Below are 20,922 nucleotides of genomic sequence, written 5' to 3' on the forward strand. Positions count from 1 at the left end.
ACACACACACACACACACACACACACACACACACACACACACACACACACACACACACACACACCTGCCAGCACCTCCAAACTTGCCACTCCAGCACTCAGCTCCACCATATATCAAACTTTGGATTTTATCGGCTTAATTGAATTAATGATCTCCGCTCAGGTAGGAATAAAAGTGCCGGGGAAGCACACAGTAATAGAGCAGCAGCTACACATCATACACATAAATGCATGACGTGCACACAGTATTGCACCTTCAGCTCACACAGCTCCACAGAACTGCTGAACAAACGTCCTACCTAATGTAACATTGCGGTGGATACATTAATAAAGAAACAAAAAGGGGCTGATGTAACCTCGTCCGACAGCTCTGACAAAAACTCAGCAACTGTGCTGCGACAATAAAGTCCCGCCAGAGGCTGGAGCGCAGTGCTGCGGTCCCCTGGTCTCCTTGCAGACGGTCGGTTGGGTATAGTACCTCGGCACCCAAGGCCTGCAGGGTGGCCTTTAAGCCTGGCTGAGCAAGACCTCCCTGTCCTGTCAAGCCTCTCCCCCAGTTCCCGTTCTCCGTTCCATGTTCAATCACAATTGACAAGTGTAGGAGCAGTTCCCTCTAGGAGAATACCTAGCATGTGCCAGAAGTGCTAATATAACATTTATCAAAGCATAGGACACGTATGTGTGCTGTCACTTTGTCTGACATGCTAAGAGGTCTTGTGCTGACATGGTCATTGTTCTGCTCCTTTGATTGTTATTGTTGATCACTACAAGCTAGCTTTATTTTATTTTTTTTTCAAAATCAACAGAGTAAAGAAATCTTAACCCGTCACACAAACTCATTGAGGACACTTTATTTTATTTTTTTATTCTTGAAGGTGAAAGGTTAGCTGTTGATACACAATTATGTGTTTGCTCAAGTTTAATCTGAAGGTAAGTGCTGCTCTACTGAATCTGGACTGGGTCATGACGGGTCCGTCTGTTGAAGGGACAAAGAAGCCGCCATCTTCTCTTGTCAATGATTTTTTTTTTTTTTTTTTTTTTTTTTGGTGAGTGAATATCAAAATAAAATGTAAGTAACCTGTTATTATTCTGCACTTACGAAGTGGGGTGTAAGTGGATGAAAATTGATCCAGCAAATTGAAAAGGGGGTTAAGTGTTTTTGCCCTATCGACTCCGACTGAAATGACGGTTATATAAAACACTCATTTCTCTCCCATTAGCAGATGAAGCCACAGCCAAGTATTATTAGAGGGCCACATTGTAGCACTGCTCCAAGACATTTTGTTAGTTCTAATGGCCCTCAGTCTGAAGGAGAAAAAAAATAAAGATATTTTGGCTCTTGGAGAGAAAATTGAGGCAGTTTTTTCCACTAAATGTGTGGTGAAGCTGCCATAACATGTTGTGAGTGATCTTCTTAGAAAGGTGAGAAGTCATCTTTGATTGGATCTGGCATGTTAGCAAATGCAGCTCAAAGTGGAATGCATTTGTGAATTTTATTTATGGTGGGGTGGCTGCGAGCACTATAGATTCTTTTTGAATTGTTTGTACACTATCATTACCGAGTGTCACCTCACACCCCACATTAATTGATAGGCTGTCAGTCTGTCAAGTAAAAAGCCTGTCCTAGTGCCGTGTGGTAGCAGTTTTACGATGCGCTTTTCAATAATGTTCTCGGAGTAGTGTTTGTGTTCATAAACCGCAGCGTGCGTCTCAGCAAGAGGGTAATACATTTGATTGTAGTGTGCAGCGCAACACAGTATATAATTTGCCACCCAGTACATTTGAATACCATCTTTTTACATTGCAGGACTTATTGTGGGAATCTGAGATCAAACCCGCGCCGTTGCTGGTTGCCGTGGTACCTGCCTTACCCAAGGATGCAGCTGTTGAGCTTCACGTCACTGCGGTCCAGGATGATCCCACCAATAGGACTTCCTGTCACATTACTACAAAGGTGGCGTGCGGGTCCATAGAGTGCCACACTGTAATGTCTGCCGACAGCCGCAGCGCTTCACTTTCACTTTCCTTGGCTGTGACTGCTGATGGTCCGGAGGCCACCGATGTAAAGCATGTAACAGAAGAAGTCGGTGCTACGTTCAAGACAGCCATGAAGAAGATGGATGGTGACCTGGTGCCACAGTGTGCTCGGGTGTTCTACAAGTGCAACCACTCAGTGGCCCAGCACATTGTTAAAGGTATGTCACTGTATCTCACTGAAGACACTACACACACATTTAAAATGATCTATTATTTACACTAATGAGGAGAATTTATCCTGAATAAACCGTTGCATTAAACGCAACACTTCTGAGAGACACTGCTCTCGCAAGTTGAGCTCCGCACGGCTGTATTAATGAAAACAAAGTGACAGCCTGTCTCTCTCTGCACTCTCTTTTCAAAGAAAGTTCGAGCTGACATTGGTTAAGTCAACATAAAGTATTCAAGGAAACAGTGTCTCCAGAGGATCTCCACTTCTTCCTGTGTTTAATTATTGTAAGTCATTTGTTGTGTCTGCACTGTGTACAGTAACCCGAGCAGCTGGCACGCTCTTTTGTCATCATTACACTTTTATACGCCACCGTTTCCGGCTCCTAGGATTCTAGGTTCTCGTCAAGGCGAATGTGGAGCGGTATTTGTTTTATCCTGAGAGATGTTCTCTCGGAGGGAAAAGGGCAATGAGCACATCGATCACACGGGCTCAGTTGTCAAGTCATCGCTGAAGCAGTCAATTAACATTTTTGAATACGTGCCAAAGCAGCAATCTCACTGTCACTTTTAGCTTTGACATAACTCATCGTTGGGAGGATGAAGTATGGTTGCCAGTAATGAATGGGGAAAAAGGTTGATCTGTTTGGAATATGTCTTGATATGCACGTCAGACCGACAGTGCTATTTGTTTTGTTGTCTAATTATATAATTGTTGCTGAACACTGTTTCACGATATATGATGCTTGTCATTTGTTTCTTCTGTCATCTACAACAGAAGAGCAAGTGGATTCAGGAAGGAAGAATATTATTAAAATGTCAAATCTATCTATACTTATCTATAATATATATACATATTTACATTACAATAGATATAGAAAAACTAATTTCTGAAGCTTTAACGTGTCAAATGTTTTCAAAATGTTAGTTATTTTAATAGAAACCATTAACTGTGTTACTGGGTCAATGGTTAACTGGAGCAGTTGCAGCCCAGACCTTTACCCTTGACATGTATGTTCCTTTGATTATTGACTGCACAGACTGCTTCCCTTAAACCATTTACTGACTCATCACTGACGTGGAATCTGTTACCTTACAATGCACGCACAGCAAGGCCCCCTGGAAGCTCACCCACGGGCATGTTTATGGGTCACAGCCGATGCTCATTGGGTGATGATCCAAAAAGTCAAAGGAGGAAAAGTAACACCTCTGGCGCTAGCAGTCACAGCCTTTGCAACCGCTGCTGTCAGCGAGCAGACAGACAGACAACACCGGGGCAAAATGTGACTGCACACCCCCTCCGTCGTTGACTTGCGTTGGGATTCACAGTTGATAGACATGACATATGGTTCAAATGAAACCTTTAAACATCTTGTCGCAACTTGTTACTTACGATGGAGAGGTTTTCGCAAAGATCGGCCCCCACAACTAAACAAAAACTTTGAACTTTTAAGGAGGCACCTCCGCAAGGAATGAAATGTAAACAAATTCAATGATTAAAGAAATCCGTTATTTTACAAAGTAACCATCAAATTTGAATATGGTTTAATATGATTAGAGCTGAGGAGAACTTTGAAGGGATGCAACAATTCTCTGGGGTTTTGTTTTTCCGTGCAGCTTCTTTCATATGCAAGAAATCATGTGATTTTGTTGTTGATATAGAAAAACTGCTTCAAGAAAAGTGAGCAAGTCCTCTGTGGCTCCACTGCACACACCATGTCCCTCAGCCTCTCTCTTTATTCTCTTCGCACCAAATTAACAATTTTCGTGAGCCAAAACTGGCTAATTACCACCTCGTTTAGCGGTTAATTTGACCAGTTTGGAAGTCAGTGTAGCACAACTAAAAACTACTGGCTCTGGGCCTTGGTCACTGCTTAAAAGGTCCATAAAACCCAGCAGGCATCATCCATTCCATCCTCTTCCTTCCTCTCCACCCCAGCCTTCACTGACACACCTCCTTCTGTTCACTTACGATATTTATATGTGAATCAGTTCACACAGAAATGGCTGTTAACGTTTAGCATAAAAAGGGTGTTGCGGGTATTAGTAAAGGTTTGGTTTTAAAAACACCGAGTTTTAACCGCAGCCTTTTCAGCTCCCCGTGTGTTTGCCGTGAAGCAGAATAATGGCCGGTCCTCTTGGGTAGATGGTTTAGTCCCATCTTATGCTAATGTGATGGCTTTTTGAATCTTCCAACCTCTGTCCAATGGGCCTCTCAATGAGGCTCCCCGGGTTGCCCAAAGGGGGGCTGAGAGACCCAGGGAAAGGGACTGGGAAGCAGTCACAGGATTTTTGTTTGCTTTTACAGAAGCGTTTATGTGAGATTGGAGGGAAGCGGTCTGTGTTTTTGCTCGTTTTTAACTTAAAAAAAGAACACAAAATTGCATGGTCATTCATGTCACCTTCACCCCCCTCATTCATGCATAAGCAGGCACGTCTGTGTGCACAGACACTGAAAGAGATCCTCAAAGAGAGAAAGCGCAATTATTTCCCATCCGTTGGTACAAAGATTAAAACATCCTGACATAAAACAGGCGTAGTGCGCAAGGTGTGATGAAGGGTGTGTTTCTTCTCTTAATAAAACCATCCCCTGTCTGTGATCTCTGGAGCTCGTTCGGTTGTCAGCTAGCCACCTCCAGAGGATCCTGCTTCCCAGGGTGTGCCGCATGCTCTGATAACACATATTTAGGATTTTAATGCCCTCCAAAAAAGGCCCTTTGTGCTGTGGGGGCATTTTAAGCTGTAGTGCATATTAGCTAATTAGGGTGTGGGGGCTCTTTGTAGGGATGTTTGGCATGCTGCGTGTGCTTCAAATCAAAGAGAATGAGGCTTATTTAATGGCTCCTGTAACCTCTACGTCCTGATTTATTTTTCTATAAGCTCGCACAAATGTCAGAGAGAGTACCAAAGTACTAGTAGAGGTTATTAAAAGAGCATTCGTGTGTGTTTGTCCACTGAGACTCAAGATAAGTGATCAGGAATTACATTTTGACGTGCATTCTGTTGGACAGATGTCATTGTGAATGTAACTGGATTGACATTCGTAATAGTGATAGCACTGTGACGCAGCAGGCTTTCCCACGTGTGTAACTCCGTTGTGACCACGATGCCAGATCACAGTGACCACACCCAAGTCCCGTTCCAACACGCTGGTAAAATCAGAAGAAATAAGGCGGGACAGTCGACCGTGAGACAGGAACACTTGTGACCAATTAGTGCACAGAGCAGCAGAGGGAAGGGCAACATCCCAGCTGGCTGCTGCTAAATAGACAGGCTGTCATCGAGACCGGGCTCCGAGACACTCAATGAATTCTCACATGTCCACTGTCCGTCTGTAGTCGGGCCACACACGCGTGCGCGCACACACACACACACACACACACACACACACACACACACACACACACTAACAATGTCTCTCATCCCCAGTAAAGCTGAGTGGCAGTCCCAACACAGCTTCCTAACATCCCAACTCAACAGGACAGAGGATCAATTCCACTGGATACCCCCAACAAGCTGCTCAATTGTCCAAAAGGGCAAATTGAGAACTCCCCCTTCCTTATGTGTGCATGTGTGTTTGGGCATAAATGGCTCAATGTGCAAATTTGGGAGAGGAGGCCGAGAGTTCAGTTCTTGCTGACCATATGTCTGCACTGCAGGGAGATGAACGGGGTGGGGGAGAGGGGCTGCAATCTGCCAAGTATTCAAGAAGGCCAATGATTTGTAAACAGGCCCTGTGTTGGCTGGTCAAAGGGTTAAGTGTCCCAGTGAGACAGCTATATGTCCAACTCGAGCTGAAGTTCTTATGAAACTCTTTGTCTTCTCTCACCCCTTTATCTCCCTCCCCACCTCCACCTTGCAGGGCTCGAAGAAAGTTTGAGAAGGTCCCTCGCGGAGTCCGGTCCATCCGTGGCCCTGGTTCCAGTCCTGGACTTGCCTGACTCCCAGATCTTCCACCTGTCCTGCTGGCTCAGTTTATAGAAACACAGCCAGAGTCAACAACCAGACTCCAGCCATCCACAGCACTGGAATTCATCGGGGCTTTTCTGGAGGAACGACTGTGACAGTCCAACACCTAATAACTTCCAGTGGGACATCAGTGACTGTGGAACAGAAAAACGGCATAACTACTCATTAACATTGACTGCAGTGCAGCTGATTGTTGAAATGGTATCTACAAGTGGTTTTGACAGCGTGCGGTTTGGAGTATGTGTTTATTCCACTTCACACGCCAGAACTTGGGCCAATAATCCACTTTGTCCTCTACTGGAGTTGTTGAGTGCAGCAGCTGTTACTCTACCTCTGAGACGAATCTTGCGGAACGTCTATAACCTAAAGTTACATAGCAGAGGAGTGGAGACCATAGTCTGCAAAGGGAGACACAGGCAGTGTCTCATTCCACGAGGCGATAAACTGTATCCCCTGATATCCCACTGTTTCTGCTGGAATGTCTCTTAGCACGCCAGCTACCACCCCTCATAAAGGCCTAGCACCACCGCTGACACCATCTGTTCAGTTGTAAACCTATAGATTTACTGTGTGACTGCTTTGTGGCCGTGTGTAATGTGTCGGGATGAGGTGAGTGTGTTTTGTCTCCCTCATGCTCCATAGGACTCAGGGTGTGTTATTATTGTGTAATAGGCAATCAGCGCCAAGCACCTGAAAAGATTAAGCCTCTTTATGTTTTCTATTGATTCTAAGGCAGCCTGGTTAATAGGAGAAGAACGCCACCACACACCGCTGCAGGGCGAGTGTGTGTGTGTGTGTGTGTGTGTGTGTGTGTGTGTGTGTGTTTGTGTTTGTGATTGTGTTGGGCGGTTGTCAGTGGACACATGGTGACGATGTGGGAAGAAAATAACACTATTAACCATTGCTCCTGGAACATTTCTTTTCTCAAAGATCATGAACCGTATTGATGATCTGAGTTGGAATGCATCTTCACTCCGGCTATTCTCTTCATCGCGCCTGTGATGGCATCGGAGTGGAGTGGGCTATATTGATCTTCACCCACCACAATGTTGTTTTGATTGTTGTTTTAAAAAATTGAACAATAGAGGGAGCCAATAGAGCCTGAAGATTTTTATTGAGGGAATGAAAAAACATAAACAAGCAATTATTTATGAGAGCGAGCAAGCCAATGCCCCATAAATATACAGTGTGTGTTAATGTTCACTTGTTTAGTTTTAAAGAGCCCCACCAGAGGGAGGGTCTGCATTTTTGAATGACAGAGATATCAAATCAGCACCAACATTTGGATGTTCTTTATACATTGTTTTCATTCTGTACTTCTACATAAATTGCATCCACAAATATTTGATTATATTTAAATGTTTTCAATAAATGTAGCTGTTTTAAAGCCACAGATCTGGCAAAAATGCAAAGCCAAAGTAAAATGTTTCCTTTGTCAATTGTCTTTGTTGTTTGTTTGTTTTTTCTGAACGTGTCTGACAGCTTGAATGCCTGTTGTCAATTAAAACTGTGCTGAGAAAACATGCACGCTCAGCACTCTCCCTTATTTACTGGTTCATAAGGAAGATTGAGAATTGTTCAAATTAAGCAATGAAAAATTTTGAAACGGCACACGTCAGCCTATGCAAATCTGTTTCAATTACACATCATATAAGCACTGGCTTTAAATTTATTGTTACAACACAAAGATTTTCAGCTCTTTTTGACGGTGGAACAACAACAACAGCAGCAGCAACAGTGCAATAAATCACACATAGCCACCTACACATTAAAATACAAGACTCAGCTTTTCAGTAAACACATTAGCACGGCCACTAGAATTCATTGCGCAGCGACCACTTGTCGATCACACACTAAACATTACATTTTGTCTTTCAGCGGACATGTTTTCATACAGACGCAGGCAAAGCCACAAGTATATATTCACAACCTCATCATAACCGATGTGATGGCCTTTGGCCGACACACTTCTTTGCGTCCTTACCACTGTGCTCCCTCACAAGATGAATAAAGACAGGGTGACATTTATTTTTTTCTCGTGTTTTGTCAAATGTACATTTTCTACAAAGCTGACCTGCAACCACTCCGCAAACAAACTGGCTGTTGTGGCTAATATTGTCCTTTGTGTGCAGTGTGCCAGCCTGCGGCCCTTGTCATTGTGGCCTTGCACATGGACTTTAACTGTGTGTTTCTTCCTTTAGGCAAAACCGGCTGATGTGTGTGACTCTCTTTCCCCACAGCAGTGGGCTACAGTAGGGGAGTCCAGCTCCGGAGCGGCCTAGCCGCATTACACGCCTGCTCACATTGTAGTCCGCCTGCATCACTGACTGTGGTTTGTTTGTTTTCATGTTTGAATCCTTTTTGTTTTATAATGTATTGTTTTCTTCCCTTGACGTATTGTGAAAGCATGTCTTTATGGTCACAGCACTGGCTTACAGAAACTTTCTCCATCTGCTGCACTGGCGAGCCAACACATGCTATTGAATGGTGTCTGCCGCCCTCTCGTGGTCAATGTAAACACTGCAATTCAAACACGTAAAAGCTTTCAGTTCTACTTGTACAGTATTTACATCATAGCTTGAGTAGAATCATTTGTAATTTAAGACAAGCAACATCAGATGTATAATTATCTTATTATGATCTTAATGATAATGAGCCAGCATGTGAAAAAAATAATAACACGAGGACTCAAACACTTTAATGAAATGCAGATCTGAACAATCTGTTAATCTGCCTTTTTTTTCTATTTTATCAGTTCCTCATTTGCTAAATAAATTGAATTGTTTGTGTGGGCGGACCAAAGCCCAAAGATAATCACAGTGATATTAAACAGAAAAGGACACTCACTTTTGAAAATGTGGAACAAAATTGTGGGTATTTTTGTTATATCAAATTTAATCCATAATTAATTGTCAACATTGTTGGCAATTCATTTTCTGTTGATCGACTCATCAATTAATAGTCTGATAGTTGCATCCAGCCCTAGAGGCCTAGTGGCACTCTTGTATTGTGCAGCCTCCTTTAAAAAAGATGGAAGCCAGATTTACAAAATTTGTAGAGGTATGGCTACTCTTAAATTGACAATATTCTATGTTGTTGACCAGAGTTAGAAACATGCAGGTCTTGAGTTTTTCCTTAGTATATTTATAAAAAATATATATTTTTGAGCAACATTTAATAATTTTCTATTTGTAGCACATTGGTTGCAGGGCTGTTTTTTTTTTTTTTAATAATAAACTATGGGTAGCTTTATCATTTTAATATAATTATATAACATAGCATATCCTTTATCAATCCTAGGGAGAAAAAAAAATCACGAAAATAACGTATAATAATCTATATACTATTCATAATATTCACGGATTGAGATGTCCTCACATCTGCAGGTCTGCCACGGATCGGAACCTTAAATCTTTGTTTCCCACGGTGCGATTTTAAAGATGTACGCACGTCCCCTCCGGGGTGACGTCAGATGTTATGTTATCGTTAGCAACGAAGCTAATTAGCCGCACACATTCTCACAAATAGTTGCGAAAGGACCCCAAACGTACGAAGTATCGTTCACTCATGGACCAACGAAGCTTCGGGGGTTCAGCTGGTCAAAAAGGTTTGTTGCAAATTGTCGGCTCTGGTTGTCACCGCGTTTGATAAATCCCTGTGTTTTTGGTAGGTGTTAGTTTCACGTTTGGAAAATAAGGTGTTGCTTTTTTTTTTTTTTTTTTTTCCCAGAAACATGTTGTAGGGGATATCGATATTATACACTAGTTTAAATTCAGTTTAAACAATCTTTTATATATATATATATATCACGTGACGTTTTAAATCACTTTTAGTTACTATATAACCAATTGCCTGCTCGAATTTTAACGCCATATATATATTTATTTATTTATTTATTTTGTGCCTTTTGTCCAGTGAGAGATTCACCGACTGGAAGAAGAAAAAAAAATCACTGAGGTGGTGATTTGAAAATGCATCGCTGCGCTGTGTGTCCCAAATCTTTCCCGTCACCGTATAAACTCCAACGACATCACGTCATCCACACCGGTCAGAAGCCGTTCGCGTGTAACGCGTGCGGAAAAGCCTTCACGCAGTCTGCGCATTTGAAAACGCACCTGGAGAAAGTCCACCGTTCAGGGCTTCCAAAAGAGTCTCCGCGGGACGGGATTTTAACGAAGAACCGACCGAGCTGTGTGGAAGCAGCCGCGGGGATCGACGCTCACGGCAGGAGTCATTACAACACACTGCCATCGACCGCGCCGTCCTCTGTGGCCTCTCGGTGGAATCCGGACATTGGGACTGATGAATTTGTTCATAAAATTGGGAACCCACCTAAAAATATGCCACATGATGGCTCGGCGACATCGCATATTGTGGGTCCGGTGCCTCCTGAGCGAGTTGATTTTGCAAACATGGACGCGTCTGTGAAATACGCACCGAATGGATATACGTGCAAAGTCTGCTTAAAGTCATTTTCCTCACCTCTTCAGCTTTGGATTCACTCCCCAACTCATAACAAACCAAAACAACGTGAAAGTGATGGAGGGTGGCATCAGATTTCTTCGAAAACGACAAATTCGAGAGTGCGCTTGGTGTTGCCAGAGCTGACCTCCAGGAAAAGCAAAGTCACTCTGAAACACGAGTGTCCCAAATGTCTCAAAACCTTCTGTTCACCGTCCAAATTGCGAAGGCATTTTCTTATTCATACAGGACAGAAACCCTACTCGTGTACGATCTGCTGGAAGGCCTTCACGCAGAAGGTACACTTGAAATCCCACTTAAGTGTCTCGAATAAATGTTCGCTTTCTGCAGGTATTGCACAGAAAAAGCAGAAACTTTGTAATGGGAGTCAAACCTCAGATTCGCAGCCTCCGTCATCATTTCAACAACAACCCATCCATCGAACTCCTGTGAATTCCTCAGTGGAGCTGGAGCTGCAGTGTAAAATAAGCGTAAATGCTGTGCAGGACCTGAAGGACACTGAAATCAAGTCACATGCGGTCGTAAAACCAGAGCAGCCCTTAAATTCAAGTATTTGTCATAAGTTGAATGAACAAGAGCAGCAACACATGAGCCGTAAAGGCTTGAAACCGTTCCGGTGTGGGATGTGCAGCAGATCGTTTCAGTTGGAAGTTAATTTAATACGACATCTCAAAATTCATCGGGACCGAAGAGAATCAGGAAGTCCGACCCGTGTGAAAAACATTAATAACGTGAAAATGTCCAATTCTGAAGCGGTAAATCGTTCACCTGACTCCGTCAGTGCGGACCCCATCGCCCTGAACATCGCTGTTAAACCAGAAACGTGGGGTGGAATTAATACTGATTACGATGGAGCTCTTCCTCAGGATGCTGGCTGGATTGCGTCAGCAGAACATCAGAAGGAAACCCTCTACTCCACCGGCAAGCAGCTGAGAATTAACACTTTACATCAGTGCCATACATGTTCAAAATGCTTTCCTTCTTCATCAAAACTTCAAAGACACATAATGACTCACACTGGGCAAAGGCCTTTTGGCTGTGAGATATGCGGAAAGAAATTCCGCCAGAAAACACACCTGAGGGTCCATTGGCGCACTCACATGTGGTCTAGGTATCACAAACAGCGGTCAATGTATATCAACCGGCCGCCTTCTAGAGTTGGCGGGTTTAATACAAAGATGGCAGCGGACGTCCCAGTTCGGGCAAGGTTATTGCAAAAGAAAGATTTTCAGAGAGACAATGATGCAGTCTCTGTGCCGCACACGGATCAGACCTCTCTGACAAGTGCGCCAACTCACGACAACAGAGAACCGGAGAACAAACTGTTGCAGCATACGTCAAAGGGAAAGGAGGTTGTGCACACGGGAGAGGTCTCCGAATTGCGTATGAAAAGGACACAGACTGCGAAATCAAAGCAAAATACGGGCAACGTACGACACAAGTGCCACCAGTGCCTCAAGTGTTTTCCGAGTGCCTCTAAATTACAACGACATGAGATGGTACACACAGGTTTGAAACCATTTCACTGTCCTATTTGTAGGAAGTCATTCAGACAAGCTTCACATCTGAAAACCCATGAAAGCACCCACTTAAAGATGAACCCATACAGGCCACTCAGCCAGCAGGGCATCATCAGAAAAGGGAGAGCGAAGAATCAACAGCAGATTTATCCCAGGATCACTGTTCGTATCCCATCTCGGAAAAAGTCCATGAACATAGAGTCTCCTCTTTCAAGTTTTCCACTTGTCAGTTATGGAGTAAACGCACTACCCTGCAGCAGGCGCGATAGATCCGCCCCAGAAGTAAACAGCCTCTTCAAGGACAACTCTAAAAGTAACATAACTTGTGAAAAAACGAAGCGTCACATATGCAGAATATGCTCCAAGAACTTCACCTCCCCGTACAAGCTCTCAAGGCACTTGGTGACTCACTCGGGGATAAGGCCATACAGATGCGCTTTGTGCGACAAAGCCTTCACTCAAAAGGGTCATCTGAAGGTTCATGAGCAAAGTTGCAGACAAAGTAGCAGGAGCTCAGATTGCATTCAAAGCGAGGTGATGCACAGCCATCAGCTACGGGATGAGTGCAGCGAAAACCTTACTGACCGTACAGATTTCAACGTGAATGCAACGACAGAACAGCAGGAGACACAACATACCGGTGTTGGTCATTACCCGTGTATCGATACAGATTTAGTTTATGGCTCAGAGGCAATAGACACTGAATGGCTGGCAGTGACAGACGTTGGCTTGAAAGAGGAGAATTTTGAATCGGAGGAAAAGCAAAGAGAAAACTGTAATCTGGCTACAGATTATGATAGTTATTCATTCTCCTCTGAACTCGCCTTTGAAATTAATAACATTGTCCAAAATCAAAACATGGCAACTTCGCTCGTGCCACATCAGCACGAGGGTGATGCACGTAATGAAGAAATATCACGTCAGCCTATTTCAGAAAGCAACCAGGTGTTCAGTGGTGAATTTGAGAGCTCCGTGGTCGATAATCAAATGCAGCCAAACGACTACTGGTGTGAACCGCTAACCGTGCTCGAGTGTGACAAGTGCACGACAAGTTTTGAGAGTGAACTCGATCTTAAGCAACACATTTGTTCAGCTCATGATCAATTTCGAACGACAGAGTCAGCCCATAAGAATCATTGTGACATTTGCTTCAAAACTTTTGTGTCTCCCTCTAAGCTTAAAAGGCATTATCTTGTCCATACAGGCCAGAGGCCGTTCAGGTGTGGCATTTGTGGCAAAGCTTTTACACAGTCCGCACATGTCAGAACACACCAGCTGACTCATTGACAATCAAAACAATGTTGTTTAACGGTGGATTTTTGTATTTAACATGGCTTGTGTCGGTATTTGAATCATTGTTTATCATTATTAATCATTATTGTGTGTATAAAGTATGTCATAATTTTAACATGGTTTTTTTATATTTGATACAATTTGAAATGTGTTCTTTTTGGTATTGTTTAAGTCTTTGTTAGATTTATTCAGGTGTACATTTATTGACATAGCAATTTCTAATTTTTTTTATAATAAACTATACTCTTGTGGTATTTGACTCGAAGTATGTTCCATACGTGTTTTTTCTTATGCTGTCTTTAAAAAAAAAATATTAAAAAAATGTTGACTAAACTTACACAAAGTTTATACAGATGATAGTTGTCGGCAGATGTTGTCACAAATAGGAAACCGGAACGGAACGAAGCGGAACGAAAGAAAGGCTTTTTTTTTGTTGTTGTTTCCGGGGCTGGCAAAAAGGGACGTACCCATTCCAGGAAGTCAGTCGCACACAGCGCGTTTTGGTTGTGTACATGCTCAAACAAACTGTCAAGCGGCAGTTGTACTCATGCTGGATTAAATATCAAGGTCAGTGAACTTCCTTTGTCGCATATTTCGGTAACGTTACACCAGATCAGTAACAGCAATGTTATCAAACTGAGTCATGCGTATTGTTAGTTGTGCTAATTAGCTTAGCTCACCTCATTGTGAAAGCTAACATTTAGACGTAAGACGCCGATAAGACGTTTATTAAAGTATCGGACCGGAAACTTGGAACTGCACATACTCCCGCTCTTTACCAATTAACTTACCTTACTAAACTTTTAAACTGAGCTTTCTAACTTTCTTACTACTACTACTACTTTCTGCATTTGTACTGCCGGCCCGTATTTCTAAAGTCGTTTTGTTGGATCGCTTCTGCAGCTCTCAAACAATAAATCTCTCTATTCTTTCTTTCTTTATTTTTTTTTTTTTTTTTTTAGTTCCCACAGTCGTCGTCGTAGCCGCTTGAGATGGCCACCACGGAGAAAGAAACCCCCGCTAAAAAGGCTGCAGCGCCGTCTGTGTCTCAGATAAATGCCGAATATGTCACGCAGGTAATCACACCGATTAAACACTTCGTATGTGGTTCAGCAGTGTGTTGTAGTCTCCCCGTGCAGACTACACCTGTAAAATCACGATTAGTTCATCAGAATTGGAAAAAGACAATTTCCCCAGTCCTCCACTTATACACCGACCTGTAATCGTTTGTACTTCCTGTGTTGATTACCGTTGTTTGTTAATGCTGCTGCTGCCATTTTAAATAGTATTAATGCATTTCTTGTCTTTCTTTCAGTTGGCCAATAAATATTGGGCTCCTCATGCAAAGAATAAACTACCATTTGACCCAAAGGTGAGTTGTAAGCATCTCTCTGCATCTTGGAAGTGTTAAGTGTACGAGGTTGGATCCAAACGTTTCGACCCGGCTTCTGTTGCGCACAAACGGAGCATCGTGACGTGCAGGGGGAAGATGCAACCTTTCTAAATGTTACAAGTTAAGTCGTTAGATCAAATCGGCACCTGAGTTGCACGTGTTTTTGTGACCTTTGGCATCTGTGCATTTGTGATTTCACCATGGACCTGAAACTTGAGCAGAGAGTGCACATCAAATGTTGTGTCAAATTTTGAGGGATGAATTCACAGCACACTCCCCCACGATCGTCAAAGAATATACCCACCCGGTTGCGCTCCTGACCTGAATGACCTTCTTCGGTCTTCAACAGCGACGTTCTACCCCTCTTGAGACATGAATGGCCCTCAAAACACCTCGCCAGCTGGTTTCTTCGTTGCTGTAAGCATATTGAAGCATTTCAAGGATCTCTGCTGCCGGTTTCCAGAGTTTGACACGGAATGTGTTATGTAAACGCTCTGCTCGGATCAATGGTGAATTCACAAATGGGCGTGTAATACTGCTCACAAAAACATGTGTAACTCGGGTGCTGATTCCACTGCTCCTATTGTAGCTTATTCACAAAGCTATAACAGGAGCAGTTTTAGAATGTTTTGCTTGCCCCTCATATATGTTTTACAGTTGAACTACTTCACTTCCAAACATCTCACACGGTATCCAATATTCATCATGCTGTTCACCAAAATGTCTTTCCATCATCATCATTACGTTTCACACAGTAAAATGGTCGAGAGGTGTATAGTGACAGTGAACTCTACCTTACGCAGAAACTCGTGTTTTCAACATGACATGTTTCCTGTTTCTTTAGGTGATGGAGGATGTTTATGAAAAAGAGATTCTCAAGTCCAAGTAAGTGAATGTACAGCAAATTAACTGCCATTTTTTTATGTTATGAAAGCTAGGCCAGTTTATTTCTATAGCACCATTCAGACTCTGCTTTACAAAGGCATAGGAATACATTCATGTTAAGATATTAAGAAGAAATTAAAATTGCATTTAAAATACAATAAAAACAAGGAAGTTACACTTTTTACTCGTATCTGCTTATGACCTTCTATCTTGTATTTTTTCAGATTTGCCATCAGGAAAATTATGCTGCTTGAATTCAGGTGAAATATTTTACTTCTTCCTCTTTACTCTACTTATCGAGCAACACCAATTGGTGGATAGATATTAATTTATCATTTTTCTCATCTTTTAGCCAATACCTTGAAAACTACCTGTGGGTGAACTACACCCCCGAGGTGTCCAGCAATGCCTATCTAATGTCCATTTGCTGCATCGTCAATGAGAAGTTCAGAGAGAATGTTCCAGCTTGGGAGGTAAAAAAAAAAAAAAAATCAAGTAGTTTGTCTTGTAGTTATAAGATCTTCATTCACAACCTCTGCAGCTACCATTCAAGGTGATGGATTTGTACAACGTTATCTTTTCTATTGCATGGTGTTTGTCAGGTGTTCAAGAAGGAGCCCAGCCATTTCCCATTCTTCTTCAAATGTGTGATGGAAGCTGTGCTGGCTGGCGAGGGGGCGGGTCTTACTCTAAAGGAACAAACCGTGCTCCTGGTCTTCCTGGATCACTGCTTCAACAGTCTGGTGTGTAACATTACTCGAAAATCCAATGACTAACCCGCTGGAGAAGGGAGTTTTATTTTGCGACCAGCAAGATAAATGAGCATGGTTGTATTCATGCCAATACGTAGAGCACTGGTAGTCATCAGCTTGCATTTTTATTAGTATATGTGGTTTAAAGCAGTTGTTAATGCAGCAGTCTCAGGACCAACACTTTTCTTAAATCGTTAAGTTGTGACCCAATTTTTTTTTAATCAAATTTCTTTCATTGAGATATATTGCCTTAGTACATAATGCGTTCATGCCTTCCATAATAATGGAAACAATGTTGAAGTGTTTTACTAAAGATATGTGAAATTTAAGGCAATTATTTGTAATGCCCACTAGGTGGCAGTAGCAGACAAGGCAGTACAGACTAGGCCAGCTCTCTGTATCCTCTACAGCTGCGATAAACCACAGGGAAGCACTGCAGATGTCTCACTTAAAAATCTGCTGTGATAGCCTGCTGCTCTTTGATTATATCCCATAAAGGCCTCTAAATATTTTAGTTGCAGACTTTTATTAGGGGCCCAAGTGTAATGAAAATCTGTCATGCACAGTACATTTTGACAACTCCCCCTCTCGTTCTTTTTCTCCCTCTGTGTGCCTCCCTCCCAGGAGGTGGATTTGATCAGAGATCAGGTGCAGCAGCTCATCTCTCTGCCCATGTGGATGTGCCTCATACCAGTAAGATGTCAAACTATTACTCTAATTAAACTTCTGTGGTGGGTATTGGCACACCAAGTAATGATGTTGTTTTGATAATTTCATAGGAAAAAAAATTGGTTCCTTGCTGTGACACTAATCCTTATTTAAACTCTTGGCTGATTTGTTTCCGTCATGTTTGCAGTCCAGACTCCAACACGAAATGAAGAAAGTTCCAAAGCTGCGGAAGTTCTGGAATCTAATCAAGAAGAAATTTGATAAGATGGATGCTGACGCAGCTGAGCAGTAAATCATATTTTCTTTCCCCGAGTGTTCAGTAGATCTATACAGACTAAGACAAGATATTTGTATTGCATGAGTTTCTGAGCTCGATCTGATTTCAAGTCTTTCTGTCTTCCTCAGGGCAAAAAGAGAGAGAACCTTCCTCTCGGCTCTCATTAAAAAGTTTCTTGGAGTTCTCACGTCAATTCCACCATCAGGTAAATAGGATTCTTTTATTTCCCGTGGGAAATACTGATGTTGTGTACAACAACTTAACAGGGAATTCCTTCAGCAGGAAGGATGATCAATCGATGTTGGTCATATTTTGATGAGGAAAAAGTATATCTTTGGTGACGGCCTCTGCCCCCAAATGTTTTGTGAATTTAGTGATCCCAGGTCACCGTCCCCGGGACTCTGGTCCCAAATCAGGTCTACATTTGCTTTCTCTGCCATTTCCAGCATGAGTAATGGACTTTGCCTTTTCTACAGCCCGCACCGCGTCAGAAACAGATATTGCCCATATGAAACCCAACATTTCCCTTTTTCATCACTGTTTCCGTTGCACTGCTCCCTTCTTTCTCGTGCAGCTGCCGAAGGAGCGTGTGCTCCAGCTGCCATACAGCCACTGGCACTGACTACTATGCTGTAATGCAGGCTGACATGCAGGCCCCCCACCTGAATGCTAAAAACAGAATATGTGTATTTGTGTGTTTAGATAGAATTCAAACCTGACGGATGAGATTACAATCTGCAGCCCAGCAGGATCCGCATCACTCTAATGCTTGCTGCATGCCTCTACTTTAAGTGTACACACACATACACCGCAGCATTGTTAATGAGGGCTGAGGTCCCAGCATGCTGCTGTGCTGGCCATGCAGCATCTTATAGTGAGGCTCACACACTCAGCATGGCACCTAGGTGTTGTCCACATGCGTTTGCTGTCCCCATGTCCTTGGTGAAAACTATACATCCTGCTCTACATGGCTACATCTACACTTCCCTGTTTTATTTTGTCTTTGTATGTTAATCAGATTACATTTATCATTGGTAAAATGCATTTCCTAACCTGAGAAGAAGTGGTAACCTCTATGATGTCCTCCTTCATGGTCCACAGGGCCTGTATCCATGGACAAAGTGCATTACTGCGAGAGATTCATTGAACTCATGATTGATTTGGAGGTAAGACGTAACCTCCTGTTTCATAGCTTCATTAAGTAAATGTTCGAATATTTTTCTATTTGAACTTTGTCTCCCACGACTTGAAATTTACAATGAAAGATGATGCACTCAATCTTCACACGGGCCAGTCAGCCACTCTTTTCCATTGTAATGACGGTCTACAGTATATTTGCTTCGTCATGGTATCCTGATGAAGGAAGCAGTCTAGACATCAGTTTTTGCAGAGCTCATTTCCCTTTTGTCCTTCACATTTATAGCTAACTCAGGTCAACAGACAGTGGATAACTGTTCAGTCCCGGCTCCACTCAGTGTGTTTCAGCCATTGCTGTCTGCAGCGCACGGCACAATTTTAAATGGAACTCTTTGACCAGAGAATAAGAAGGTTATTTTCAGCCTAATGGCTTTTGACTTGCGATAATGGTTTGGACCTGAGATCCAATTCATTTCTGGAATAATCCCAGTGTTTGCAGGAACTAGTCAAAATATGCCCTTCAGTATACTAAATGTAGTGAACATGTAGCACGCTGTAGATTATCACACAAAGTTCAAACAAAAAACATGCATATGAATTGGGAAGATATACTAAATACAATATTTCATTTTTTGGAGGGGGCAGGAGGTCCCATTGGGGGTGGTGGGCCTTACATGAATAAAGGAAATAGCAGGGGATCCTCCAAATTGAAGATTTTCTCCCTTATGAACGGTCCCTTTGCTCTAATGGGGGGGGTCCATGACCCTCCAGCCCCCCCCCCCCCCCCACCAATTTGATCTCTGGTTGTCATGCAGTGGAGTGTATTCTACATTGGGTTTAATGATGCATTGTTTTCAATCACCTCAGTTACAGGGTCATTGTGGCATCTTGGCGGTTCTGAAATTGCTCATAAATATTAGAAGAGTTTATGAATTATGAACACATTGGTTTGTTTAAAAAGAAATAATGAAGAAACAGGGAACTCGATGTTGTTTCAGAGAGCCAGCCTTGCCGATAAGGTTGGCGTAAAGATATAGTGTCACATAAATTTGTTCCTCTTGCTGCCCGAGCAGATCTCCTGTTACTAGCGACGGAGCTCAATAGATTTCATCTGGCTGTCTGCTGACAGGCTGGCCTTGCTGTTCCTGGCAGCGGCGAGTGGCCGGCCAGCTGACTGTCTCCAGAGACATCTCCTGTCCTTCAGCACTATCCTTTTACAAAACCTCAGTTCCATGAAATCCATACTTCCCCCCTTATCTGATGACGACCTGAAAATTAATGCAGGGAAAAGATCCCCGTTATCATGCCTGTTTTATGCTGGCTGTCAGGGTTGTGTTGAGATCAAAGATGGTTGTTGGATATAAAGGTATCTGTTCTCGCAGTGTTTATGTATCACATGTCACGCCTGCTGCCTTTGAAGAGCAGTTTTCAATGAAAACAATCATATTTTGTTTTGTTTGTGTTTTGCGTTTCATATCCCGTTTCACAATGCTGTTTTTTTTTTTTTTTCTGGGTAGTTCTTTTCTCCTCCAGTCTGTACAGTGTGGTTTTTGTATGCATCAGTCAGTCAGCCTCTCACTCAGGCTGTCTGTTCATCAATGTCTTCAGAGTTTCTTTTGTTATATTCCAACTAAAGCACCTCTGTTATCTCAATTTGACAGGTTTCCTCTGTTCTTGCCTTCATGTCATGTTGCTGTGCTGCAAACAACAGGCAGATAAATAATGACTGTAGAACTAGCTGAGCCAGGTTTCGCCCTGTCGTCTTCACGTCTCACTGTCAGTTTGCTTTGTTTTTGTATCACAACAACCGCAAAGCCAAGAAAAGAGCATTGATCAATAAGATGTATGGGAAATCATGATCCAGATGCTGGGAAATGTGGTTGTTCCTGAGTCAATTGATTTCTTTGAGCCCTGAGAGGTGTTCGGTCATACGATACCCAACTGTTGTTTTTTTTCTTCTGTGATGTAGAACGATTTTCCTGCAAATCTTCCTCGAGTTATTTTCGTCCGATCTACTAAAATAGCATTTCCGCCCTCGATGTTTTTGCTCGTGAAATTCCTGTTACTATGTTGTTGTGATAACTTGGAGATCATGTAGTCCAGAGCTGCAAACATGGTGTCCCGTGTGTGTTTTTAGGCACTGCTGCCCACAAGGCGTTGGTTCAACACAGTGCTGGATGACTCTCATTTGGTGGTCAGCTGTCACCTTTCTAGCCTCCCCCAGAGAGAGAAGGAGGGGCACCTCTTCTGCCAGGTACAAGAAAACATGCATGTGCACTTGGATTGATAATATGTATGCACACAAGTTAAAATTGCATAGGACATTGTAAAATGTTTAGAA

At 42.7% G+C, this 20,922-nt stretch overlaps 3 protein-coding genes across 4 annotated transcripts in view; all 3 read left to right on the forward strand.

Moving 5' to 3' along the window:
• The window catches only part of dph6 (diphthamine biosynthesis 6), a 57,025-nt gene extending 48,866 nt beyond the window's left edge, over positions 1-8,159 (forward strand). For both annotated transcript variants that reach the window (XM_069707168.1, XM_069707169.1), the window contains 2 exons: positions 1,807-2,194; positions 6,067-8,159. In XM_069707168.1, the coding sequence (XP_069563269.1) occupies positions 1,807-2,194; positions 6,067-6,185 (507 nt within the window). In that variant the 3' untranslated portion in view covers positions 6,186-8,159. The remainder of the gene's footprint in view (positions 1-1,806; positions 2,195-6,066) is intronic.
• A 1,470-nt stretch (positions 8,160-9,629) lies between these two features.
• On the forward strand, positions 9,630-13,733 carry LOC138625899 (zinc finger protein 271). The gene is made up of 2 exons (XM_069707159.1): positions 9,630-9,780; positions 10,089-13,733. The coding sequence occupies exon 2, from the start codon at positions 10,145-10,147 to the stop codon at positions 13,460-13,462; it is 3,318 nt and encodes a 1,105-aa protein (XP_069563260.1). The 5' UTR covers positions 9,630-9,780; positions 10,089-10,144; the 3' UTR covers positions 13,463-13,733.
• Positions 13,734-13,773: 40 nt separating this feature from the next.
• Positions 13,774-20,922, forward strand: part of aqr (aquarius intron-binding spliceosomal factor) — a 51,602-nt gene continuing 44,453 nt past the window's right edge. Inside the window, exons 1-12 of the mRNA XM_069707158.1 lie at positions 13,774-14,035; positions 14,431-14,544; positions 14,784-14,840; positions 15,706-15,746; positions 15,971-16,006; positions 16,099-16,219; positions 16,349-16,489; positions 17,123-17,191; positions 17,355-17,455; positions 17,573-17,649; positions 18,546-18,610; positions 20,719-20,835. Of these exons, the coding sequence (XP_069563259.1) occupies positions 14,461-14,544; positions 14,784-14,840; positions 15,706-15,746; positions 15,971-16,006; positions 16,099-16,219; positions 16,349-16,489; positions 17,123-17,191; positions 17,355-17,455; positions 17,573-17,649; positions 18,546-18,610; positions 20,719-20,835 (909 nt within the window). The 5' untranslated portion in view covers positions 13,774-14,035; positions 14,431-14,460. The remainder of the gene's footprint in view (positions 14,036-14,430; positions 14,545-14,783; positions 14,841-15,705; positions 15,747-15,970; positions 16,007-16,098; positions 16,220-16,348; positions 16,490-17,122; positions 17,192-17,354; positions 17,456-17,572; positions 17,650-18,545; positions 18,611-20,718; positions 20,836-20,922) is intronic.

The sequence above is a fragment of the Brachyistius frenatus genome, unplaced genomic scaffold (assembly GCF_029030835.1).
Source record: "Brachyistius frenatus isolate BFR_SWC_R1_liver_20210118 unplaced genomic scaffold, ASM2903083v1 Contig_67, whole genome shotgun sequence".
Classification (NCBI taxonomy): Eukaryota; Metazoa; Chordata; class Actinopteri; family Embiotocidae; genus Brachyistius; species Brachyistius frenatus.